The sequence below is a fragment of the Lampetra planeri genome, chromosome 34 (genome assembly GCF_965212315.1).
Source record: "Lampetra planeri chromosome 34, kcLamPlan1.2.h2, whole genome shotgun sequence".
Classification (NCBI taxonomy): Eukaryota; Metazoa; Chordata; class Hyperoartia; order Petromyzontiformes; family Petromyzontidae; genus Lampetra; species Lampetra planeri.
The window spans coordinates 5,012,734-5,032,529 of NC_136140.1; the positions used below are offsets into that span (position 1 = coordinate 5,012,734).

At 45.7% G+C, this 19,796-nt stretch overlaps 1 protein-coding gene across 1 annotated transcript in view; it reads right to left on the bottom strand.

Moving 5' to 3' along the window:
• Positions 1-17,037, bottom strand: part of LMCD1 (LIM and cysteine rich domains 1) — a 32,492-nt gene extending 15,455 nt beyond the window's left edge. Inside the window, exons 1-5 of the mRNA XM_078610569.1 lie at positions 16,795-17,037; positions 13,354-13,436; positions 9,903-10,179; positions 7,199-7,444; positions 2,288-2,374 (exon numbers count right to left, since the gene is read on the bottom strand). Of these exons, the coding sequence (XP_078466695.1) occupies positions 2,288-2,374; positions 7,199-7,444; positions 9,903-10,179; positions 13,354-13,436; positions 16,795-16,821 (720 nt within the window). The 5' untranslated portion in view covers positions 16,822-17,037. The remainder of the gene's footprint in view (positions 1-2,287; positions 2,375-7,198; positions 7,445-9,902; positions 10,180-13,353; positions 13,437-16,794) is intronic.
• Positions 17,038-19,796: the final 2,759 nt, after the last annotated feature.

Genomic DNA, 19,796 nt, shown 5'->3' on the forward strand with positions numbered 1-19,796 from the left:
AACTCGTCACATTTATCAATAGCACTATGTGGCCTTAAAAGGAAGAATAAAAACACATCGTAGGTGACGTTTCTGGCAATGGCCCTTCTTCATGCCGCATAATTAGAGGCAAAGAGAGATCGTGTGGATATGAGTTGGGGACTGCACTATAAACACCACGGGGCCTGAACAGACATTAAATGAATCAGTATATCAGAATATTTATGTATACTGGAGGAATCCGATGAGCGATAAAGCTCTTTTTTTCACAGATGTCCAGTAGGGGCACAGGGTAAGAACGTGACAACAAGAAACAAAACAAAAACATGATAGTGGTTTTTGTTTTGAAGAAGAAGGGTAAAAAAATCACCCGAAACATAAACAAATAAAACTAAACAATCCACATCCTAACTAGGCAAAGCCCACTGAGGTATTAAATTGTTTTTCAGAAGCGACCTGGCCACAAATGATAGCTCAACAAAGTGGCCCCATCATTTGGACATTTATAGCACCGAAGTAATCAAAATAATCTCGATGTATGCTTCTAAAAAAAAATTCCAAACTCTCCAGCGTCGTCTGGCACTTTAGTCAGCGGGTCTCACTTTTCCCGTGGACACTCCAACCACCTCCCTGTCTGCCGCGTCCACCACCCCCGGGGCCTTCTCCACTGTGTGGAGTGAGCGGGCCTCACTTTTATGAGCGAGTCACATTGTGTTTTCCTTGCACATTCTTCGAGTCTGCTACTTTCGTCTGTGACTTTTCCTGTTTTTGTTTAAATGGGTGTCGGCGGCGGTGCCTGCGTGAACGCACTTGAGTTGCGTGGATGAACGCGCGACTGTTCCTGAGCGACCGTGAGTGTGTTTATTTGTGTGAGTGTTGGATTTGGGGGGAGCGGTGGTGCAGCGGTTAGCGCGCTGTGCTACAAATCCAGCGGCCCGAGTTCGATTCCCGCTCACGGTCGATACAAGCGACGATTATCTGAACCGGTCCTGGGCCTCCCCTAGGTCGACTCAGCCTCAACTGAGTGCCTGGGGAGACAAAGGCGGCCGGGCGTGGTGTTGGCCACCCACCCCTCGTGTGCCGTACCGGCCTTCATAGGTGCTCGCTAACAGCACAAGGCTATACGGGGAATCTTTGTCTTGTTAAATGCTACATAGATAAAAGTATTGGAAACTTTGGTAGTGATTTATATGTGTTTTTTCTTCAGAAAATGTGTCTCTTAAACATTTTCAGAACAAACATAATGTGTTTAATGCTTAAAATACATACAAACTATTCGAATATATTTTTTCATGAGTGAAAAAGTTTTGGAAAGTATGTTTAACAAAACTGATTTAATCTGCGAATATGGTCTCATTTGAGTGATATGGGTACGTAAATATATCACCCGATGGGTTAATAAATATATAATACAAATATATTTATAATAATGGTGTACAGCTATTTTTTTCATCCACTACTGGATTAAGGCCTTCCAATGCTGTTTTGGTCACGTGAGTTGTTTGACCATACTTCACTATGCTGGTTGCTGTGGGTTCATGAAGGCTTACGACGGAAGGCGAGTCGGACTGATGGAGATATCACTCACCACTAGTGTCAACCATGGCTTGGACTCAGACTGAGTTTGCTTGGCTTCATAGAGCAGTGCACAAACCACTGCATCACTTGCATCAGTCCATAAGTGAGTTAAGACTTCTATCAAATCACATTTGATATCAAACCACAATTGTGTCCAGAGCAATTTGAATCTTCCGTCATCACCAATTCAACAGGGACTGCTAAACACATGACTCAGTGCTGCCACTCGTCTCTTACGGATTGTGGAATGTGATCAACATATTTTTTTAAAAACCTATACAAGGCACTCTTCCTTCCATTCTGTTCCGACTCGCTTAAAATGTCCGTGCAGTCGTTGACTCTCGGAGATTGAGTGCCTACGAACTGTTTTAAGCACTTTAGATGGCGAATACAATTTGCTTTGCCTATTCTACTAATCGTGGGGTGTGCACGCTCATGATTAATATTGACAATGCTCATTGATTCCCTTACCTATCAATATACAATGATTTGGCAAAACTAGTGTGTTTTAAAAGCAAACTATTTGTAGCTTCCATAGCCCAGTGAATTTTTGTTCAGCCTGCCGATATTCCCATTGTCGGCAAATCCCTTTTAATTAATCCTGGATGGATTCTACTGAAAAGGTTCATCCCTCTTGAAACGACGGCTGGATTTACGGCATAAACTGTGGGGGCTATGACGAGAACAACAGCAACAGCGATCAAAGCACAACCTCTTCTTATGGACTCACAAATTCTTTGGGAGATGATTCCTCTTGGTCAGTGCTGTTCTTATCGCCTTGTTTCCCCTCGTCTCTGGTCGCGTCCTTGTCTTGTGCCTGCAAGGTGATGAATAGTGCCAAATAAATCACGCGGCGTATGAACGTGCATTGCCATATTCAGGGCTGATCTCCCACAAGCTAAGGGCATAATAATAATAATACGAGTCTTGCACGTAGGGGAACAAAGCCAGATATAACAAGTGGACAAGCCAGTCAAGACTTAGAGCCTCCGTGTGTTGCCGGGGGATTTTAGGGTACAAAGAAGTTGTGCACAAGCACATGTTAGGTGCGTGATGATTACACCCACTGGAAACAAAGCAGAGACACTCTAATCCCTTGTTAATGTACGTATGCTGAACCTATTTCACACCGTACGGACGTAGCCAAACGTGGTAATTGGAGGTGCCAGCGGGGGGCGGGGGGGGAGATCAAACTAAACACAAAAAGCAGCTATCAAGAAGTGAGGAACGCAAGTGGGCGGCGAGTTGCATCGCGAGAAGGAACGATGGGTTATTGGATGAGGCTTGTGCAAAAGATGGCAGTCAAAGGAGAGAAACATGTCCAAAGGGGATGACCAGTGTGGAGATGGAGTGACGAGATTTATTCATCGTACGCAGGACCGAATTATCGTGACGTCTGGAGGACAGTGAGGGATGGCATCAACGTGCAGAGGCCTACTTCCATTCAGCAGTAGATAAAGAATGAGTGCTGATGATGATGTTGATAATGAGGGGGTTGTTTGTGTAGACCGCATGCCAGAGGTCGCAACCGGGTACCCGATACCCGTACCCTACCCGATACCCGTACCCGGCCGGGTACGGGTATGGGTACCCGTTTGCGACCCTGGTGCGGCCGGGTATGGGTACGGGTAGGCGGTGAGTCACTGGTGAGTAACCGTTTGTCACTCATTTCCCAACGTCTTGTCTCTTCTCACAATTCAAGTTCCTAGAATCAACCCATATGCGTCTGCAACATGGCTTCATCCCAGAGGTCGCAATCGGGTACCCGTACCCTACCCGATACCCGGGTAGCCGGGTATCGGGTAGGGTACGGGTACCCGTTTGCGACCCTGGTGCGGCCGGGTACGGGTAAGGAATCAAAACCCGTTTGCGACCTCTGCCGCATGCCTCATTTTTCCCCGGTTCAGTTTCCCTTTCTCTCTGAGCAACGCATTGGCCAAAACAAGCACGGCTTCTGAATCATTGAAGTTGTCTGTATCATTTGAACCATATATAGGCTGATCCTCTTTATTAAATTCTCACGGGGGGGGAAGCGACACGGCCGGAAGCCTTGGCTTGTGGAAGGCGCAGTACGACCCAAGAAAAGTAGGCACTCCCACGGGAAGAATATCGAGCAAGTTCTGTTCAGTTCCCTGCTGAGGATTCTTAGATTGTTGTTGTTGTTGGATTTTCGCTCCACGCGCCGGGGGATTCTTCTGCAACTCAATTCGCTTTCCCAAGAAGGTCACACACAGCATGCGGAGGGAAACGTCAGAAGTCGTGCCGCCGGACGACGCATGGTGCTACCCGAACACGCAACGGAGGGCAGCTACACCGCAGCACAAGCGGGAAGACCCCACACAGAAGTTCCATTCAGTGTCAACGTGTAGCAGCGGTTTTGCCATACTTCGTGGTGTTCATAAATGTATCACCATCATCATCCAGTGTTAAAGAATTATAATTGCACAGCAGTTTCAGCTGGCTCGATCCAACCAAAGACAAAGATCCCCCGTGTAGCGATAACAGACTGTTGGGGCAAGTGCTGTTCACTGGCACCTATAAAGGCCGGTACGGCACACACGGGGGTAGGTGGCTAGCACCACGCCCGGCCGCCTTTGTCTCCCCAGTGGCCATGCTTACACACCACCACACCAGTTGCTCCTTTGAGGCTGAGTCAACCTAAGGGAGGCCCAGGATCGGGTTAGATAATCATCACCGGTGTTTGCTGTGAGCAGGAATCGAACCCGGGTCGCTGGGTTCGTAGCGCAGCGCGCTACCCGCTACACTACCGCTACACACACGTGCTAGGTAGGAAACGGATGCTATTGTACGCGACTCGTCCCTCTACGCCTGCATGTGTCCACCAAGGTGTTGATGACGTGCCACCTTTTTGAGATTCGAGTCTTAGGTGTTCACCTGGTGAAGATCGCTCAAGACTATTCAGGAAAAAAACACAATAATTGTGTTGCCCATATATCAAGTACGCAGGTCATTTTGTTGCCTATTTTCTCCGGGTCGTCCGGTTTTTCCCTCCATATTTTGAATCAACGTGCGTTTAGAGGATTTGGCTGCTGTACATTTCCACGTGATAAGCCACTTCGTTGAGCTATTATCTGTGGACAGGTCGCTTCTGAAAAAGAGCTACATAGCTCAGTGGGCCTTACCTGGTAAAATACAAATGTTTTCATAGTTTCATATTATTACGAAGCCATCATTATTACAAATGTTTTCCCAGTAAAGAGCCTCACTAAGTCTCAAGACTCTTTTAATGCCTAATTTAAATTCTTGAAAAATGAATGATATCTGAATGGATAACCTGTATTGTGTCATACTGTAAACAGATTTATGAACACTACATATGCATGTTACCAATAACTCAAACAGTTAAATAGACAAATGGGATGGGCTAGTATTAATCGGATTGCTGTTAAGCTCTGATGTTTTTAAGCTGCTTAATCTGAACCCTAAGACTATAAATTTATAAATTTGAGTTTAGCTCATGTATTGTGTGGGTACAAACAAATCACTCTGAATGCACCGATTTCGTAACATCTTGGAAGCTAAGCCGAAGTTGACCCTGGATAGTGCTTGGATGGGTTCCTACCACGCATAAAATAGGCTGCTGTCGGTCTCTTGCAGGGCAGTGCAGCGAAATCCATTGTTGCACTGTACTTGTATGCTCCCACCTTCGCCAACCCACGTGACCAGTGTGGTGAAGTATGGCAACAAAAACAATCACCGGGACTGTGGTGTGGCCCTCATCCAGCAATTAATTGATATACACATCGGCACAAATTGTAATAAAAGTACATTTCACACAAATGCACATAGGGGACCTAAGGCCGCCGAGTTTTTTTCTTCTTCCATAATGACGTTCATGCTGATGCTGCAGTTTAGAAAGGACTGTTTGTTCGTGCAGAGACGAACATCTGGTCATACAAGTAAAGCATTTCTGTGGGAAGCACACATTACGTCAAAGGCTTAATTGTAGCCCGTGTTTTCATACTATAAAACGCACAGGAAAGAGTTCAGTGTGTCACGGAGACACATGGACAGACAGACGCACATGGAAAGGTTGCATCCTTGGACAGAATGAAGCGAGGACGCACACATGCGCAGCACGCTCAACCGTCAAATCTGAGACTTTGTACGTTAAGGGTCCCATGCCCTGATGTGGATGCCCTGGGACGCGTTGATGCTGCCCTGGCTGCCCCTGGCTGCCCCCGGCTGCCCCCGGCTCTCTCTGGGGCCCATTATCATCATTGGTGTTGAGCCCCACGCTCCAACACCCCCCCCTCCCGCTCCTCTTGTAAAGCATCTTGAGATGGGATTGTGTTTCGGTAGTTAAAGGTGCAGCCCTGCAATTACGTGTTCATGCCACTGCTGGTAGAAGGGCCTCCACTAAAGGGACCCCAAGGAGGTGTTTTGTCCTACTGGCCAAAGGTCTGTGGTGTAGGATTTATACTGCTAGGTAGATAGAGTCAAAAAACCTGCCCCATTGTTTCAACTGCCATTCTGATAGGTCGAGCCGGCAACCTGGCGGTGAGATGTTAACTCCCTCGCCTGGTATGCAGGCGGTTGTGGGTTAGATCCTGACCCTGACGCCTGCTGCTGTATATTTGGAGTGTGCATGTCCTCACCGTGGTTGCGTCGATTTTTTTCCGGGTCCTTCGGTTATTCACTCCACGTTTAGAAACATGCGTTTTGAGTATTTGGCCGCTACGAAGTTGCACGCGATAATCCACTTCGTTGAGCTATCATTTGTGGCCAGGTCGCTTCTGAAAAAGAGCTACATAGCTCAGTGGGCCTAACTTTGTAAAACAAAAACAAATTGTATTTATTTATTTAACTTTACCTCTGAATTGCAAGTCCAGTGTGCTAACCATTACAACACAGGCAACATTCGCCAATTGCATTTAGATGCTGTACAAATTTAAATTGTCGCCGTTGTTAAATACAGCTTCCTCTCCCCTGCAAGAAAAGACGGTCCCAAGCAGGACCAGGTCTGGGACCACTCAAGTTCACTCTCCTAAGCGGTGAATATCACTGTCATCGTGGCCTCCCACACAAAAAACAGAGACAAAGATCCCCCATATCGCCGGAACAGACTGTTGGGGCAAGTGCTGTAAGCGAGCACCAATAAGGGCTGGCACGGCACAAAAGGGGGTGGGTGGCCAATACCACGTCCTTTGTCTCCCCAGTGGTAATGTTACCACACCGGGTACTCATTTGAGGCTGAGTCAACCTAGGGGAGGAGGCCCATGACCAGTTCAGATAATCGTCACCGGTGTTGGCCGTGAGCGGGAATCGAGCTCAGTTCGCCAGATTCGTAGCGCAGCGCGCTAACCGCTACACTACCGCTCCTCCCACACACAACACCTCTACTGACCATACGCCCCATCCTAGGGGAAGCTGGTGCAGGGGGTACCGGGTCTCTCGGCAAACAGTCCTTCCCGTGTTGCATGTACGTACGTACCTACGTTAAATGTACCTACGTTGAATGCATGTACGTTGAATGTACGTACGCTTAATGCACGTACGTGCGTTGAACGTCTTTCGCAGCGTACGTAGCCAACTGTGCAAGTCGGAGGTGCATGGGCGGCGGCGGCGGGGGTGAAAGACAACACAAGTCTCACACAAAGTGCGTTCCCCCCCACCGCACCTGCTGCAGTTGCGCGATGAAGTCCTTGGGCCGGCACACGGTGCCGACCGCCAGCGTCTCGGCCGCACACCGCCGAGCGAACTCGGCCGCGGCGCGGACCTCGGCGGGCGAGAGGTCGTGGCAGAGCGACGGGTCGCGGTCGTGGGGTGGCAGCTGGCGGCACAGCTGCCTCTGGCGGTAGCGCTCTCCCTCGGTGCCCGCCACCGGCTGCTTGTCGTCCGGCAATGCACTCATGAAGCCCACCGCCTGCACAGAGATGGAGGATTCCCAACCCCACCCCACTAAAGCGTTAACCTAAGTTAGTATTACATACCGTAAAAAAATACTAAATAATCAAATGTATGTATTTACCATACCTGTCAACCCATACGGTTTACTCTTATTCTTGTACAGGGAAATTTAGTTTTCAGGTCCACACGGCGTACAGCCGTTTCGATACGGGCAAAAAACATTTTTGTCTATTTGTTTGTGTTTCTCCCTTGTGATGGGACTTTGTAGGATGAACGCTGATATTTATAAGGGCACGGGGTGACCAATAAGGTCTGAATTGGTCTGTAATAAGGTAGGCACCGATAAGGTGTTGACAGGTATGATTTACCTATGTAACATTTACAAATGTAGTCGACTCAAGGTCAATTCATCAAACATAAATCACTTGCTGCACGAATTTCTTTCAACACGTTTTTTTCCTTCCGAGCTTCAAGCCGTGGCAAAGTCACGAATGACGTCGTCGTAATTCATTCTGATGGGCGCGCTACCGTCATCACTTAGGTATTACTTCAACATGGTAAGGAGGCCTACAAAATGAGAGGCCTCTGGATTAATCCGGCCCTGGTTGGGATAAGCGCTGATCGTGAGCACCGACTCGATTCAATTTCAACTTTATTTCATGCAGTCCCTTACGTAGCCCCCCCCCCCCACCCCATGATCATCTTTTTGAGGTAGCTGTCCCGGGGCATTTAAATTCCCGGTTTTTATCAGTTGCATAATAATAATAATACACTGCTCAACATGTACGTGTGGTTCTACCCTCTTCCCGTATTGTGACGCGTTCTTATTCTTCCCATGATGTAGAATTTCAAAGGTGAACTAAATAGACAACATGAAGGATTTGGGCCAATGTCTTCTAAAGACCAGAATAAGCGCACCTGGGATTGGTGTGGTCAGTATCACACCCAGCTGCCTCTGCATCCCCAGCGCTGATGTTTACATCCCGCACCAGGCAATTCATTAAGGTTGAGTTGACCTAAGAGAGGCCCAGGACCGGTTCAGATATCAACTTGCCACTAATGTTAGCTGTGGCTGGGGATTGAACTCGGAATCGCTGGATCCATAGTTCAGTTTGCTAACCACTGCGCCTCCACTCCCCAACGTGCTCGTGCACAAAACACGTAAACATGCACACATGCAGAGGGAGGTCGACTGTCGTGGAAGGATGCCTAAATACTATTGAAAACATAACCGGTGGAAAAAAATGCCAAAAAACACGCTTCTAAAAATAAAAATAAATGCCATTCGAGTTGCCTTTTGGCACAAGGATTGTTATATCGCAGAAACCGCAAAAAATTGCAACAGCTTGGGGAGCCATTCATCCAGCTGTGGATTAATCTTGGCTGATGATGATGGTGATGAAAATACACTTCTTCAATGGGGCACTCACTGCCTTGATGTGGTGAAACAACACATGGAGAGCCTTGAATACTTGAGTAATTACACCTGAATAGTGGCACCTAACGCAGTCAGATACCTGTTGAGAGATGAGACAAAATGTATTCCTTCTAGATTTGAAGCTTTCGTGACTGCAACGATTCATATTCTTAGGTTTTTTCGGCAATCGTGCTGTGACGGTTCCACCTGAAGACGGAAGCTTGTGTTGCCTCCGAAACGTCGTGATTTTTATTTCATTTTTATTTTACTTTTATTAATTTAAATTTTTTACCTACGTGACTTTACCGAAAAAACCTAAAAAAAATGTGTTCCCTTCACCAATGTAAATTGCCTAGTGTGGTGAATTATAGTCAAGGAACTTCCATGACTGCCACACATAAACTAGTCTCCATTATCCAGCAGCTCTGGCTCCACCGGCCATGGTATCAGCTGGAAAATGCAAGAGCAGGGTGTACCGAGAACTATATAATAGCCAGCCTTAATTCTTTCATTTGAATGTTTTACGAGTCCCTCAAACTGCCCCCAACCACCTCCTCATCCCATCAATTCCATTACCCCATAAATATTCATTTGGACTTCAGCCATGGAGAGCTCCAACTCATCGTACGCCCTGATAATAATAACATACAACAAAAAGGGGTGGCAGCCTTAAACGTCTAGAATATTTATTTACACTCGAGGAAATCCGTCGAGCTGTAAAGCTCTGATGATTGGTTTTTAACCCTTTTATCAGGCAACAAAACTGACACCTTTTTTTTACAAGGAGTCATGTTTGCATTGACTACAATACCTGCGGTCGGAATGCAAACAAAAAACACAACTCTGATAATGTATGCACTGTCCTTGAAATTGATTGATCCACACCCGAGACAGCTTTTCTTAGAACCTAGTCTCACATGGTGTTGGACCAGATGACGCCAAAAGGCGTCATGCACAGACGTCATTTTGCGTCCACCACGGTCAGCCCATCCCAACAAGCCGGACCGAGACCACAGCACGGCTACCACCACCCCCCACCCGCCGGACGATCACTGACCAGCGCCTGGCTCACTCCGGGTGGCACCCACTCGTACGCCAGGCTCTCGAAGGTGGGGTCCTTGCGCGAAGTGAGCGGCCGCGTGATGATCATGCGGTGGCGCTTGTAGACGTAGCGCAGGGCCCCCTCGGCGCCCCCCACGGCGTCCGCCTTCCTCCTGGCCGCCATGTGCGCGTGACGCGAGCCGGCGAGCAGCCAGCCGAGCCGCTGGTCCTCAGCGACGTCGCTGTCCACTCCGTGCTCCTCGGGGCCACACCAACAGCGGGCGCACGCCTTTCTGTACCGCGCGCACACGCACGCGGGCAAAGACAATGATGCCGCCGTGTGAGCCCATACGGGTTTGACTCTCCAACAGAGTTTTTTTTAATCCTAATAGAGGTTTTTTTTTTACCCTAATAGAGTTTTTTTTAACCCTATAGAGTTTTTTTTTATCCTAATAGTTTTTTTTTACCCTAATAGAGTTTGTTTTTTAACCCTAATAGAGTTTTTTTTTACCCTAATAGAGTTTTTTTTTAACCTAATAGAGTTTTTTTTATTAAGCCTATAGAGTTTTTTTTTAATCCTAATAGAGGTTTTTTTTTACCCTAATAGAGGTTTTTTTTTTGGGGGGGTTAGATCGCCAGATCGAGGGTTTGCCCTCCGACGCGCCGGTGTGCTGTTTGCTAGGAACGAATCGGCACGTTTTGGTTGACGTGACGAACCTTTACTCGTTGGCTGCGTCGGGTGGTGGCGGGTTTAACGACACATTTATATTGAAGCGATCCAACCCCAAAAAAAAACTATTATTATGGATAATATTGATAGCGAAAGCTTGTTGGGCGACCAGCTGTGACGGCCATCACGGTACACAAGGGGGGACCGTGTTGCCAGCAACCGCGCCCAGCCGCATTTGTCTTCCTGGTGTCGATATTTGCATGCTCCATCTAGGTACCCATTTATGGCTGAGTTAATTTGGGTGAGACCCAGCACCGGTGTCAGATCATCGCTTCTGATGTAAGCCGTGGATTTGCCGTGGGAATCAAACTCGCGTCTGCTGGGCTCACGGCGCAGTTCACTGTTCACTGACCAACCGGGTGAAGTATGGTGAAATAACCCCCACGATCGACAAGGCATGGGGAGGCCCTCATCCAGCAGTGGATTTATAAAAAAATGGCTGTCCATGTGCAGTACATGACAGGGACAGTGATGGTTGGTGGTGCCAGCATTGGGTTGAGGATGACTTTTGTCATCAGGGGAGGCTCATTCGTTACATGTCTGGTTTATAATTAGGCAGCGGCGTGAATGGCGGTGCTGAATAGTTGTGTCATCTTGAAAGCTGCCTTCCTTTGGTAGCCAAGACGTGGACCAACCGAGATTGTACTGCACGCTTTGCTAGGCTGGTATGGAAGAGGTCTTACTGGAATAAGGACAATCATATGCCGTGTGAAATTAATTTCCGGCACAAAATCCCAGGCTGTTTTAGTTGAAATGAAGCGCTGGACTTAAGAGTCTATTTAAAATTTCCCAGCGTCACCGGAAGGTTGTCATAGTTTTTTGATAACTGTCCAACAACACGGGCGTTGTGCGGACGACGTGACTAACCTCACGATTCACTTGTGGAATAAGTTTGCCTGCTGACGTAAGTTGTCTGCGCATTGGACCGCACTAAAAAAAATGGTAATGCGTCATGCAGCTACATTCACAACATAGTTTTAGATGGAATAAACAAGCAATTCCACTTTCTAAGTTTGGAAATTGTTATTGTAGCATTATATTTATAGCTCTCAAATACTAACACAGAACACCAAATGAATTTTTACATTTAATGTCGTAGTCTAAAATACCATTCAGCCATGGATCAATCCACTACTGGGTGAAAGCCTCTCCAAGACGTCGCCTTCACTCACCATGCGGCAATGCCACAACGCCGGCAATGACACAACGCCGGCAATGACACAACACCGGCAATGACACAACACCGGCGAGACGTCCTCTCAGAGTCCCAGAGTGGAAAGTACAATTCATGCGCTGCAGTTGAATAAAAATTACTTTGGCCATTTTTTTGTTATTATTATTGCACGCTTTCATTTAACTCACGTTGTCGTTGTTGTCGTTATCGTATCCTCAAATCTTGTAACTCAATTTTAACCCACTTCCCAATGTGGTATCGACTGCAAACTTGGTATAGCTATGTCATACTGATGACAATACTATATTCTATCATAAAAAATAAAAACATTATTCTTAAACATTAATTTTTGGTCTAATTGTCCAAACTCAAAATCACCACGGCCCCTTATGCTATGGCAAGCTTTGCGGCCACTACCTGGAGTCGTGGAGTTCTGCCATTACGACTAGGGTACATTTCATTGAAGCGTGTTTAATTTTTTTTTTATATTATTTATTATTGCATTGCTACCAAAAAACATTCTCCAAATAATTCGATCTTCTCTTTAGTGGAGGTCGCAAAGCCGTCGTGCCAAACACATCATCCCAATATATTTTCAAAAGGGACTCGATTTTAATGCAGACGTAACATCTGGCCTTATTATCTTCCTGAAGAGGAAACCGTACAGTGCTTTTGTATTTATACAATCCTTACCCCCGCTTTGATAAAAATCTAATTATTTAACATCCTTCCTGGATTAAGTAAAATAAGACCACCTGGCACTCGTCCAACTTCAAATTGGAAATAAAGAGAAATGTGTTTTCAGCAGAAAAGCTTTAGAAACATCCACAGATGTTTGTTGACACAATGCTATGGCCCTTTAAATAAGCACAGGCTGGAAATCTACGTATAAAGTCTACTATTCGTAGGCACAATCACACATCGGTGCGGTGAATATGATTGTCAACGTGTGCTATCGCTTTCGTTTGTAGAAACGGGTTGAACAATGAGGAAATGTAACCATGGGCACCTACTGCATTTCCCATCACGTAGAACTGAATTCAAATCGCATTGCCATAATGCCATTTTTGTTACAAAAAAATTTGACATTTAATTTTACAAACCGCAAATGATTGCAGATGCAATGCGTTTTGTGCGCTCCTTGTATACAATTGTATTTAGCCTCTGTGCAAAGTGGAAAATATGCAGGCGAAACCGCTCGTCATTTCATATGCGATTCACTAATGATGGGATATTACCGACTGAGTCGCTCTATTGAGCTATCACTTACTGAGCTGCTATTGCCGACTGAGTTGTGTTTACCTGTTGAGCTGTTTCATTTAGCTCTGCTTTACCATTCAGCTTCTATTGCCTATTGAGCTGATATTGCCAATTGATTCTAGATTTGAAGTTTTCGTGACTGCAAAGATTCATACTCTTTGGTTTTTTCGGTAAAGTCACGTAGGTAATTTTTAAAATAAATAAATAAAATCACGACGTTTCGGGCGCAACACGAGCGTCCTTGTCCCCACCTGACTTCACCGAAAAACCCAAAGAGTATATTGCCTATTGAGCTGCAATCACCTCCAAGCGTGGAGCTCGAAGCCCGAACAGTTCTCCTGACACTTCATGCACGGCTGATGAGCAGGCCCTCCAGACAGGGTCATCTGTAACAACAGAGTTTCAACATCATCACCATCATCACCATCGTCACCATCATCACCATCGTCACCATCGTCACCATCATCACCATCACCGCCTCCAATAATGACGACAACGATCAACCCTGTATCAAACCACCGCTGGATTAGGACCTCCCCAGGCCGTGCAGGTCACGTGGGGTTACTTCACCATACTTCACCACGCTGCTCAGTGCCAGTTGGTGAATGGGTGAAGGCAGTGGGGGGGGGGGTTGTCAGGGCTGGTTCAGATTTTGCCACTAATGTTAGCAATGGCTGGGGATCGAACTCGGGTGGCTGAGTTCAGAGCACATGGCACTAATGATCGTACAACCGTTACCACCGCTGGTATATTCAAATGGTTCAATCAAAGGACGGAGTCTATGTTGCCAGACCAGATATTGGTGCCACCTAAGGGAGCATTTATATGGCTAACCCAACTCATTTAAAATGGCTATCACACAATTCACTGTTATGGGCCAGATAAAGAAAGGGGCCGTCCATAAATGACGTCACGCGATTTTGGACGACTTTTGACCCCCCCCCCTTCGTCACACGGCGTCACAAAAAGTCAGACCACCTCTCAAATATGACGTCACAAAGCTCTGCCCCCCCACCCACAAAAATAAAACATGCTTCAAATCGCTTTAAACTATTGTCATTGTAGTGCGTATTTAATGTGGCGCTGCACTCTGATGTTGTAGGAGAAAACATTTATTAAAAAGTCTATTTAATTAAGTAGAACGTGTTGTCTATATTTATTTAAAGTTTCGCAATTTGATGTGACGTCACATTTCTCACCCCCCCCCCCTCATCGCACATCGTCACAAATGTCTGACCCTCCCCTCCCCCCCATAGGTGCGTGACGTCATTTATGGACGGCCCCAAATTAGAGCCACTAAAGTTACGCCACCTCAGGCGATACCAATAAGTGGAATATCTGGTCTTGGTTAATGGCCTCACCTTCATTGGTTCATTAACGACAATTAGTCGATAAGCAAGACGAGACATTGGTACCACTTAAAGTCACGTAGAATGGAAATAATAAAATAGGTCTGTCGAGTAGACAGGTCTGTCGAGTAGACAGACCTGCTCTCCACCTGAGGACGGCTGCTTGCGTTGTGGCCGAAACGTCGTGAGAATTATTTTATTGTGTTTTATTTGTACTATTTTATTATTTCCATTCTACGTGACTTTTACCGAAAGAACCAAGAAGATGAATCCCTGCAGTCACGAAAGCTTTAAATCGAAATGTAGTAGAGCTTTTGAAGCTAAAATTTGTCAAACAAAATCCATTCAACATTTTGCAGCCCTTTGTCAACCTACTGCTGGATTAAAAGCTCCATGTGTCGTGGTGGCTCTTCGACTGGTCAGCGAAGGTCGGGTAAAAGGAGATGCCCAGAACCGATTTAAGCAATCCCCCGTGCCTGATTGATGTTAGCCGTAGTTGGGGAAACAAACTCAGGTGTCAAAGCAAAATGCGCTAACGGCTGCACCACCACTCCACCCCCAATGTCGTTTTCTGTGGCCATCAAAAGTAAAATACTGTCCAGCAATATGATAGCTACTATAATCGCTCAGGAATGTCCTTAACGCTCGTGACGTCACTCCACGCCGACCATCCCCCGTCATTAATATTCATGAGCAGGTGACGTCCTCCAAATGAACACCCCCCCCACTCCTCATTCATCATCATGAGCGGGTGACGTCACTCAATATGGAGTACTCTCCCCCCCTTCATTAATAATGATGAGCGGGTGACGTCACTCCACATGGGGGGGCGAGGTGCCCCCTCCCCCCTACTCGGCGTCAACTCACAACCCTCACTACAAAGGCAGAACCCTCACGTCACGTGATCTCCGTCACGCTGTTGAGACATCAAAGTAAAAAGGACGTCATGATGAACAGGGATTATAACCTTAAAATGAAATAGGTCTGTGTCACCGCGCCCTAACAAATCGCACACGAGTGGATGCAATGGATATCACGTCGCGGCCTGCTTTTCGTTTGCACGTTTCAGATTTACTACAATACGCCCGTCCTTGGACAGGCAAAAGGCCAGTATGTAATGGTCAACCCATCAACATGTCATCATGGGCCATAGACCTTACAATAAACATCTAGATAAATAAATAACTGTCACTATCCAAGTCGAGTGGTAACAACACGTGAGATGCTTGGACTCAACGGAGAGATAACATAGTTCATTATACTGGTAGGAACGAAGGGAACCAGTCTACAATAGATTATATCGTCCGTCCGTCCGTCCGATGTCCGATTAGGTGTAGCAACATCGCCCCCTACTGCAAACACTTGGCAGGACCCTACAAAAACCTTTACACTCAGTCAGGCTTTCCTGGCTAAACAAGTGTAATAATACATTATATATTCTTTGGTTATTCGTTCCTACCAGCCCACCCCGCAGGGACCTGTTTCCGTTACTTTCTTATTTTTATTGTTACACCCCAAAGCCAATTTAACTATCTCCAAAACGACGAACGCCATTAGCACTGCCAACATAGAGTCAACATCGCTGTTAACATGATCACCATCATCATCATTACAATTATAGGGGGTTTGTACTGTTGAAATATAACACGTGCTGTCATTTGACCATCACATGCATGTAAACCAGTGAGCATAGCATGGCATTTATGCTGTTATGAATGCAAATATGTAACAAAGTATTACTACTGTGCGTTACAGGAAGCAGTATTACACTGTGTAACAAAAACAAATTTGTCCCTGGGTAGTAAGTGTTATTTCCTAATTGCTTATGCCTCAACAGCACAGAAAATGGCTATTACTCACCACAAACTTTGCTTTTGTGACCAGGACAGTGGTATTTATAAATGTACCTATCTTCAATGAGAAAACGTGGTGTGCATTTGTGTCATTCCTTCACGTAAAGTCCTGGTCACAAAAGCAAAGTTTGTGGGGAATAATAGTCATTTGCTATACACTTTAGGCATAATCAATTAAAAAATAACACTTACTACCCATGTACAAAAATCGTGTTACATAGTGTAACTACTACGCTTTACGATCTCGGTCGGCAGTGCTGTTAAAGATGACTCGGACCAAACTACAGCAAGGCAACACAGCACATAATGTGTGTACAATGCAAGTAATCTGCTTCAAAACACGTACTGCTGTAAATGAGAGTCAAAACTTTGGTGAACACACATCGTATGAAATGTAAATTAAAAACCAACCGTGATGTAAGGCATTACAAACACATGGTAACTTACAACAGCATTAACATAGTCTCACTTAGCATCATCACTCGTTAAAACAACACTGATCTTGTTCCTTCTTAATACATAGATGTCGTTAGCACTCATACCTTGTGCATTTGAGACTCTAACTCCATTGGAACGTGAATACAAACGGTAGCTGATGAATGAATTCAACAGAAGCTGTGGCACAGCTCGTGAAAAATCAGAGTCTCTTCACTGACAGGTCACACTACTTGACACAAGGGACAGAGGCACAGAGCCGAGAAGGGTTGTTGGAACTCTTGTTAGGCGAGTATAGACTGAGCCACACTTCTGCTGCTGCTGCCGCTGCTTGCGAGGTTGCTGCAGGAATGAGATGTCAGTTCGGGTCTCCCACTCCTCACCCCCTTGTGCTGCCTCTGTTCTCAGAGCGAATGGGCTGCCCAGCGCTAACTGTGGGAGTGGTTTCCCGTTTGCTAGAGGGGCAGCCCATTGCGAGATTTGGGCCAGGTTCAACAACGAGCGAACGAATGGATGTGAGTCAGTGCCGGATGATCCTTTGTAGCAAAATTAGCTACTACATATGTAGCTACGGGCCCCGCACTTTCAAGGGCCCCGCGCTAAATGCTTTCAAGCTATCAATTCCGGTTCAGCGATTCTGCACTTGCTCTATTACTGTAGTACAATACTGCCTTCAACTTTTATGAACGACTGGGTGTTTAAGGTTAGCGATGTGTCGTATTATCTGGCTGTATATCAAATTTAAAAAAATACAATTACTTTACTATGCAAGTAAAAAAAATGTGTTTGAATATTTACGTGTTTTATTTATTTATTTATGGCCCCTTTATAACAACATATGCTACAGGCCCCGCACTAGCTTAATCCGGCACTGATGTGAGTCATGAAATATTTCACTCGGTTCGTGTTGGGAGTTGGAATCCAAGTGCTTAAATTATTGGGAATGTGGGTATTACGTTTTCTGTGTGTGTGTATTTTTTTACAATGTTATGTAGCCCTTAAATGATTCATTTATAATGAAGCATTCCACTCATTCTCAATCCACCAATGAATGAAGGCCAATCCATGCCATGTCGTCAATGGGGTTTTTTCTTCACGTGCCATACTTCACCCCTGATGTTAGCCGTGGCAGGGAATCAAACTCAGGTGGACAGTCCCCAGTTTGTTTCTGCACATCAAGATACAATATCATTTAGTCCTTCAACCTGAGTTTAACCAAAGACACCTCTGAGTGAGGCTTGCTTCAATTGCCCATTGTGATGGAAAATTATTGATATCTATATTAGCCGTAACATTATCTCCTGGATCATATTTAATTATACGGCTTAGCAAGCAACGTTTAAAAAATGTTTACTGTTTCAGGGACGACCCGGCAACACAATATAGCTCATCTAAGTGGCTTATATGATCACATGTAAGAATTTTAAGTAGCTGAATAATCTAGGCGCATGTTTCTAAATATGCAGAGCAAAACGGGAGGAACCTGGAGAGAAATTCATACAACCACCACGGAGAAAGAGAGAGAGAGAGATCACGCGAACTCTAAATATACAACAGGCGTCGTCAGGGTCGAGATCGAACTCATGCCCTCCTCCGTACCAGGCAATGGTGATAACTCATAGCTACACGTACGTTATTGGGCATGTAATCTGTGTGTGCAAGTGCGTCTGCTGTGGATGGAGCGGTATTGGAGCGATTAACGCGCTGCGCTACGAACCCGGCGAACTGAGTTCGATTCACGCTCACCGCCAACACCAGTGACGATGATCTGAACCGGTCCTGGGCCTCCCCGAGGTTGACTCAGCCTCAAATGAATACCTGGTGCTGTGTGTAGTAAACATCGCCCACCCCCTCGTGTGCTGTGTTGGCCTTCATAGGAGCTCGCTAACAAGCACTTGTCCCAACAGTCTGTTAAGGCTATACGGGGAAATTTTTCTTTGTCTTAGCTGTGGCCCATAGCTGAATTGTGGATATGTTTCAAACAATACACGTGCAGCCCCGAGTGAATCCATTGTCGGATAAAGGGCTCTCCAAGTCATGCGGGGTCGTTTGGGAGAGTTTTTTCCCCCACCATACTTCACCACGTTGGCCAGTGCAGCTTAATGCAAGTGAGGAGCATAACAGTAGGACCATAAAAGAACTGCGCAGGACAATGGATGTTTCCACGCTGCCCTCTACTGCACACAACGTAGCCCGCCAACCGAGAGCGGTCCAGGCTCGAACCTCCTTAGCTTGCGAGATCTGACAAGATTGATAAATTGGATGAAAACAACGTTAACATACTACAACTCACAAGGAATAATAGATCGGCGAGTTAGTGATGGCAAATCAGCTGTGTAGAATATTTAAATGCCAATATTTAGGAAAGCATCGCTGAGTCTCAAGACTCTTTTAGGACAGTTTTACATAAGGAATGTTGTCCAATTCCGTTTTTAGTGATTGATGTGTCGGATGCAATTAGAAAACACATTAGAAAACAGAGAAACCCCATACGAGTGACTCTTGTACTACAACATCACATGGCCACCCATCCACCCCGCCCCTACTCATATCTGACAATCCTCGGTCGCCACCCGTTAAAGTAATAACGAGAAAAAAGTTCAACAGTCTTCAATGGCACTGCCTTAAAAAAAACTAAAATTGGTGCCGTTACAGGCAATGGCTCATTAATAGGCTATAGAAATGAGAGTTGGGGTCTGCCCTTAACACCATGGGGTCTGATGAGAATAAAAACAACTTTTTCCCAAAAAGACCACTTTTTACATACTGTATGCTGTAAATAATGATCTGATAGCTATTAAAAAACAAACCCCTTAACAATCAAACACTATTACAACTAAATAAACGCATTTGTATTAATAGTAAAATCATAGAATATTGGTGTCACGTCATATTGCATTGTGGGAAGGTTTGTTCCACCTGGAAAAGCATTACAGGGCCCGGTTACCATTTCAAGTGAAATAATTTACATAAATGTGTCCTTATAAGGAACGAAACAGGTGGACTTCTCCACAAACCTGGCTGTCGCCTGATGAAGCTAGTTGTAATTACTGGTGAAACGTCGTGCTCAGATTGTAAATGTTGTGGCTTGGCTCTCCAACACACCGGG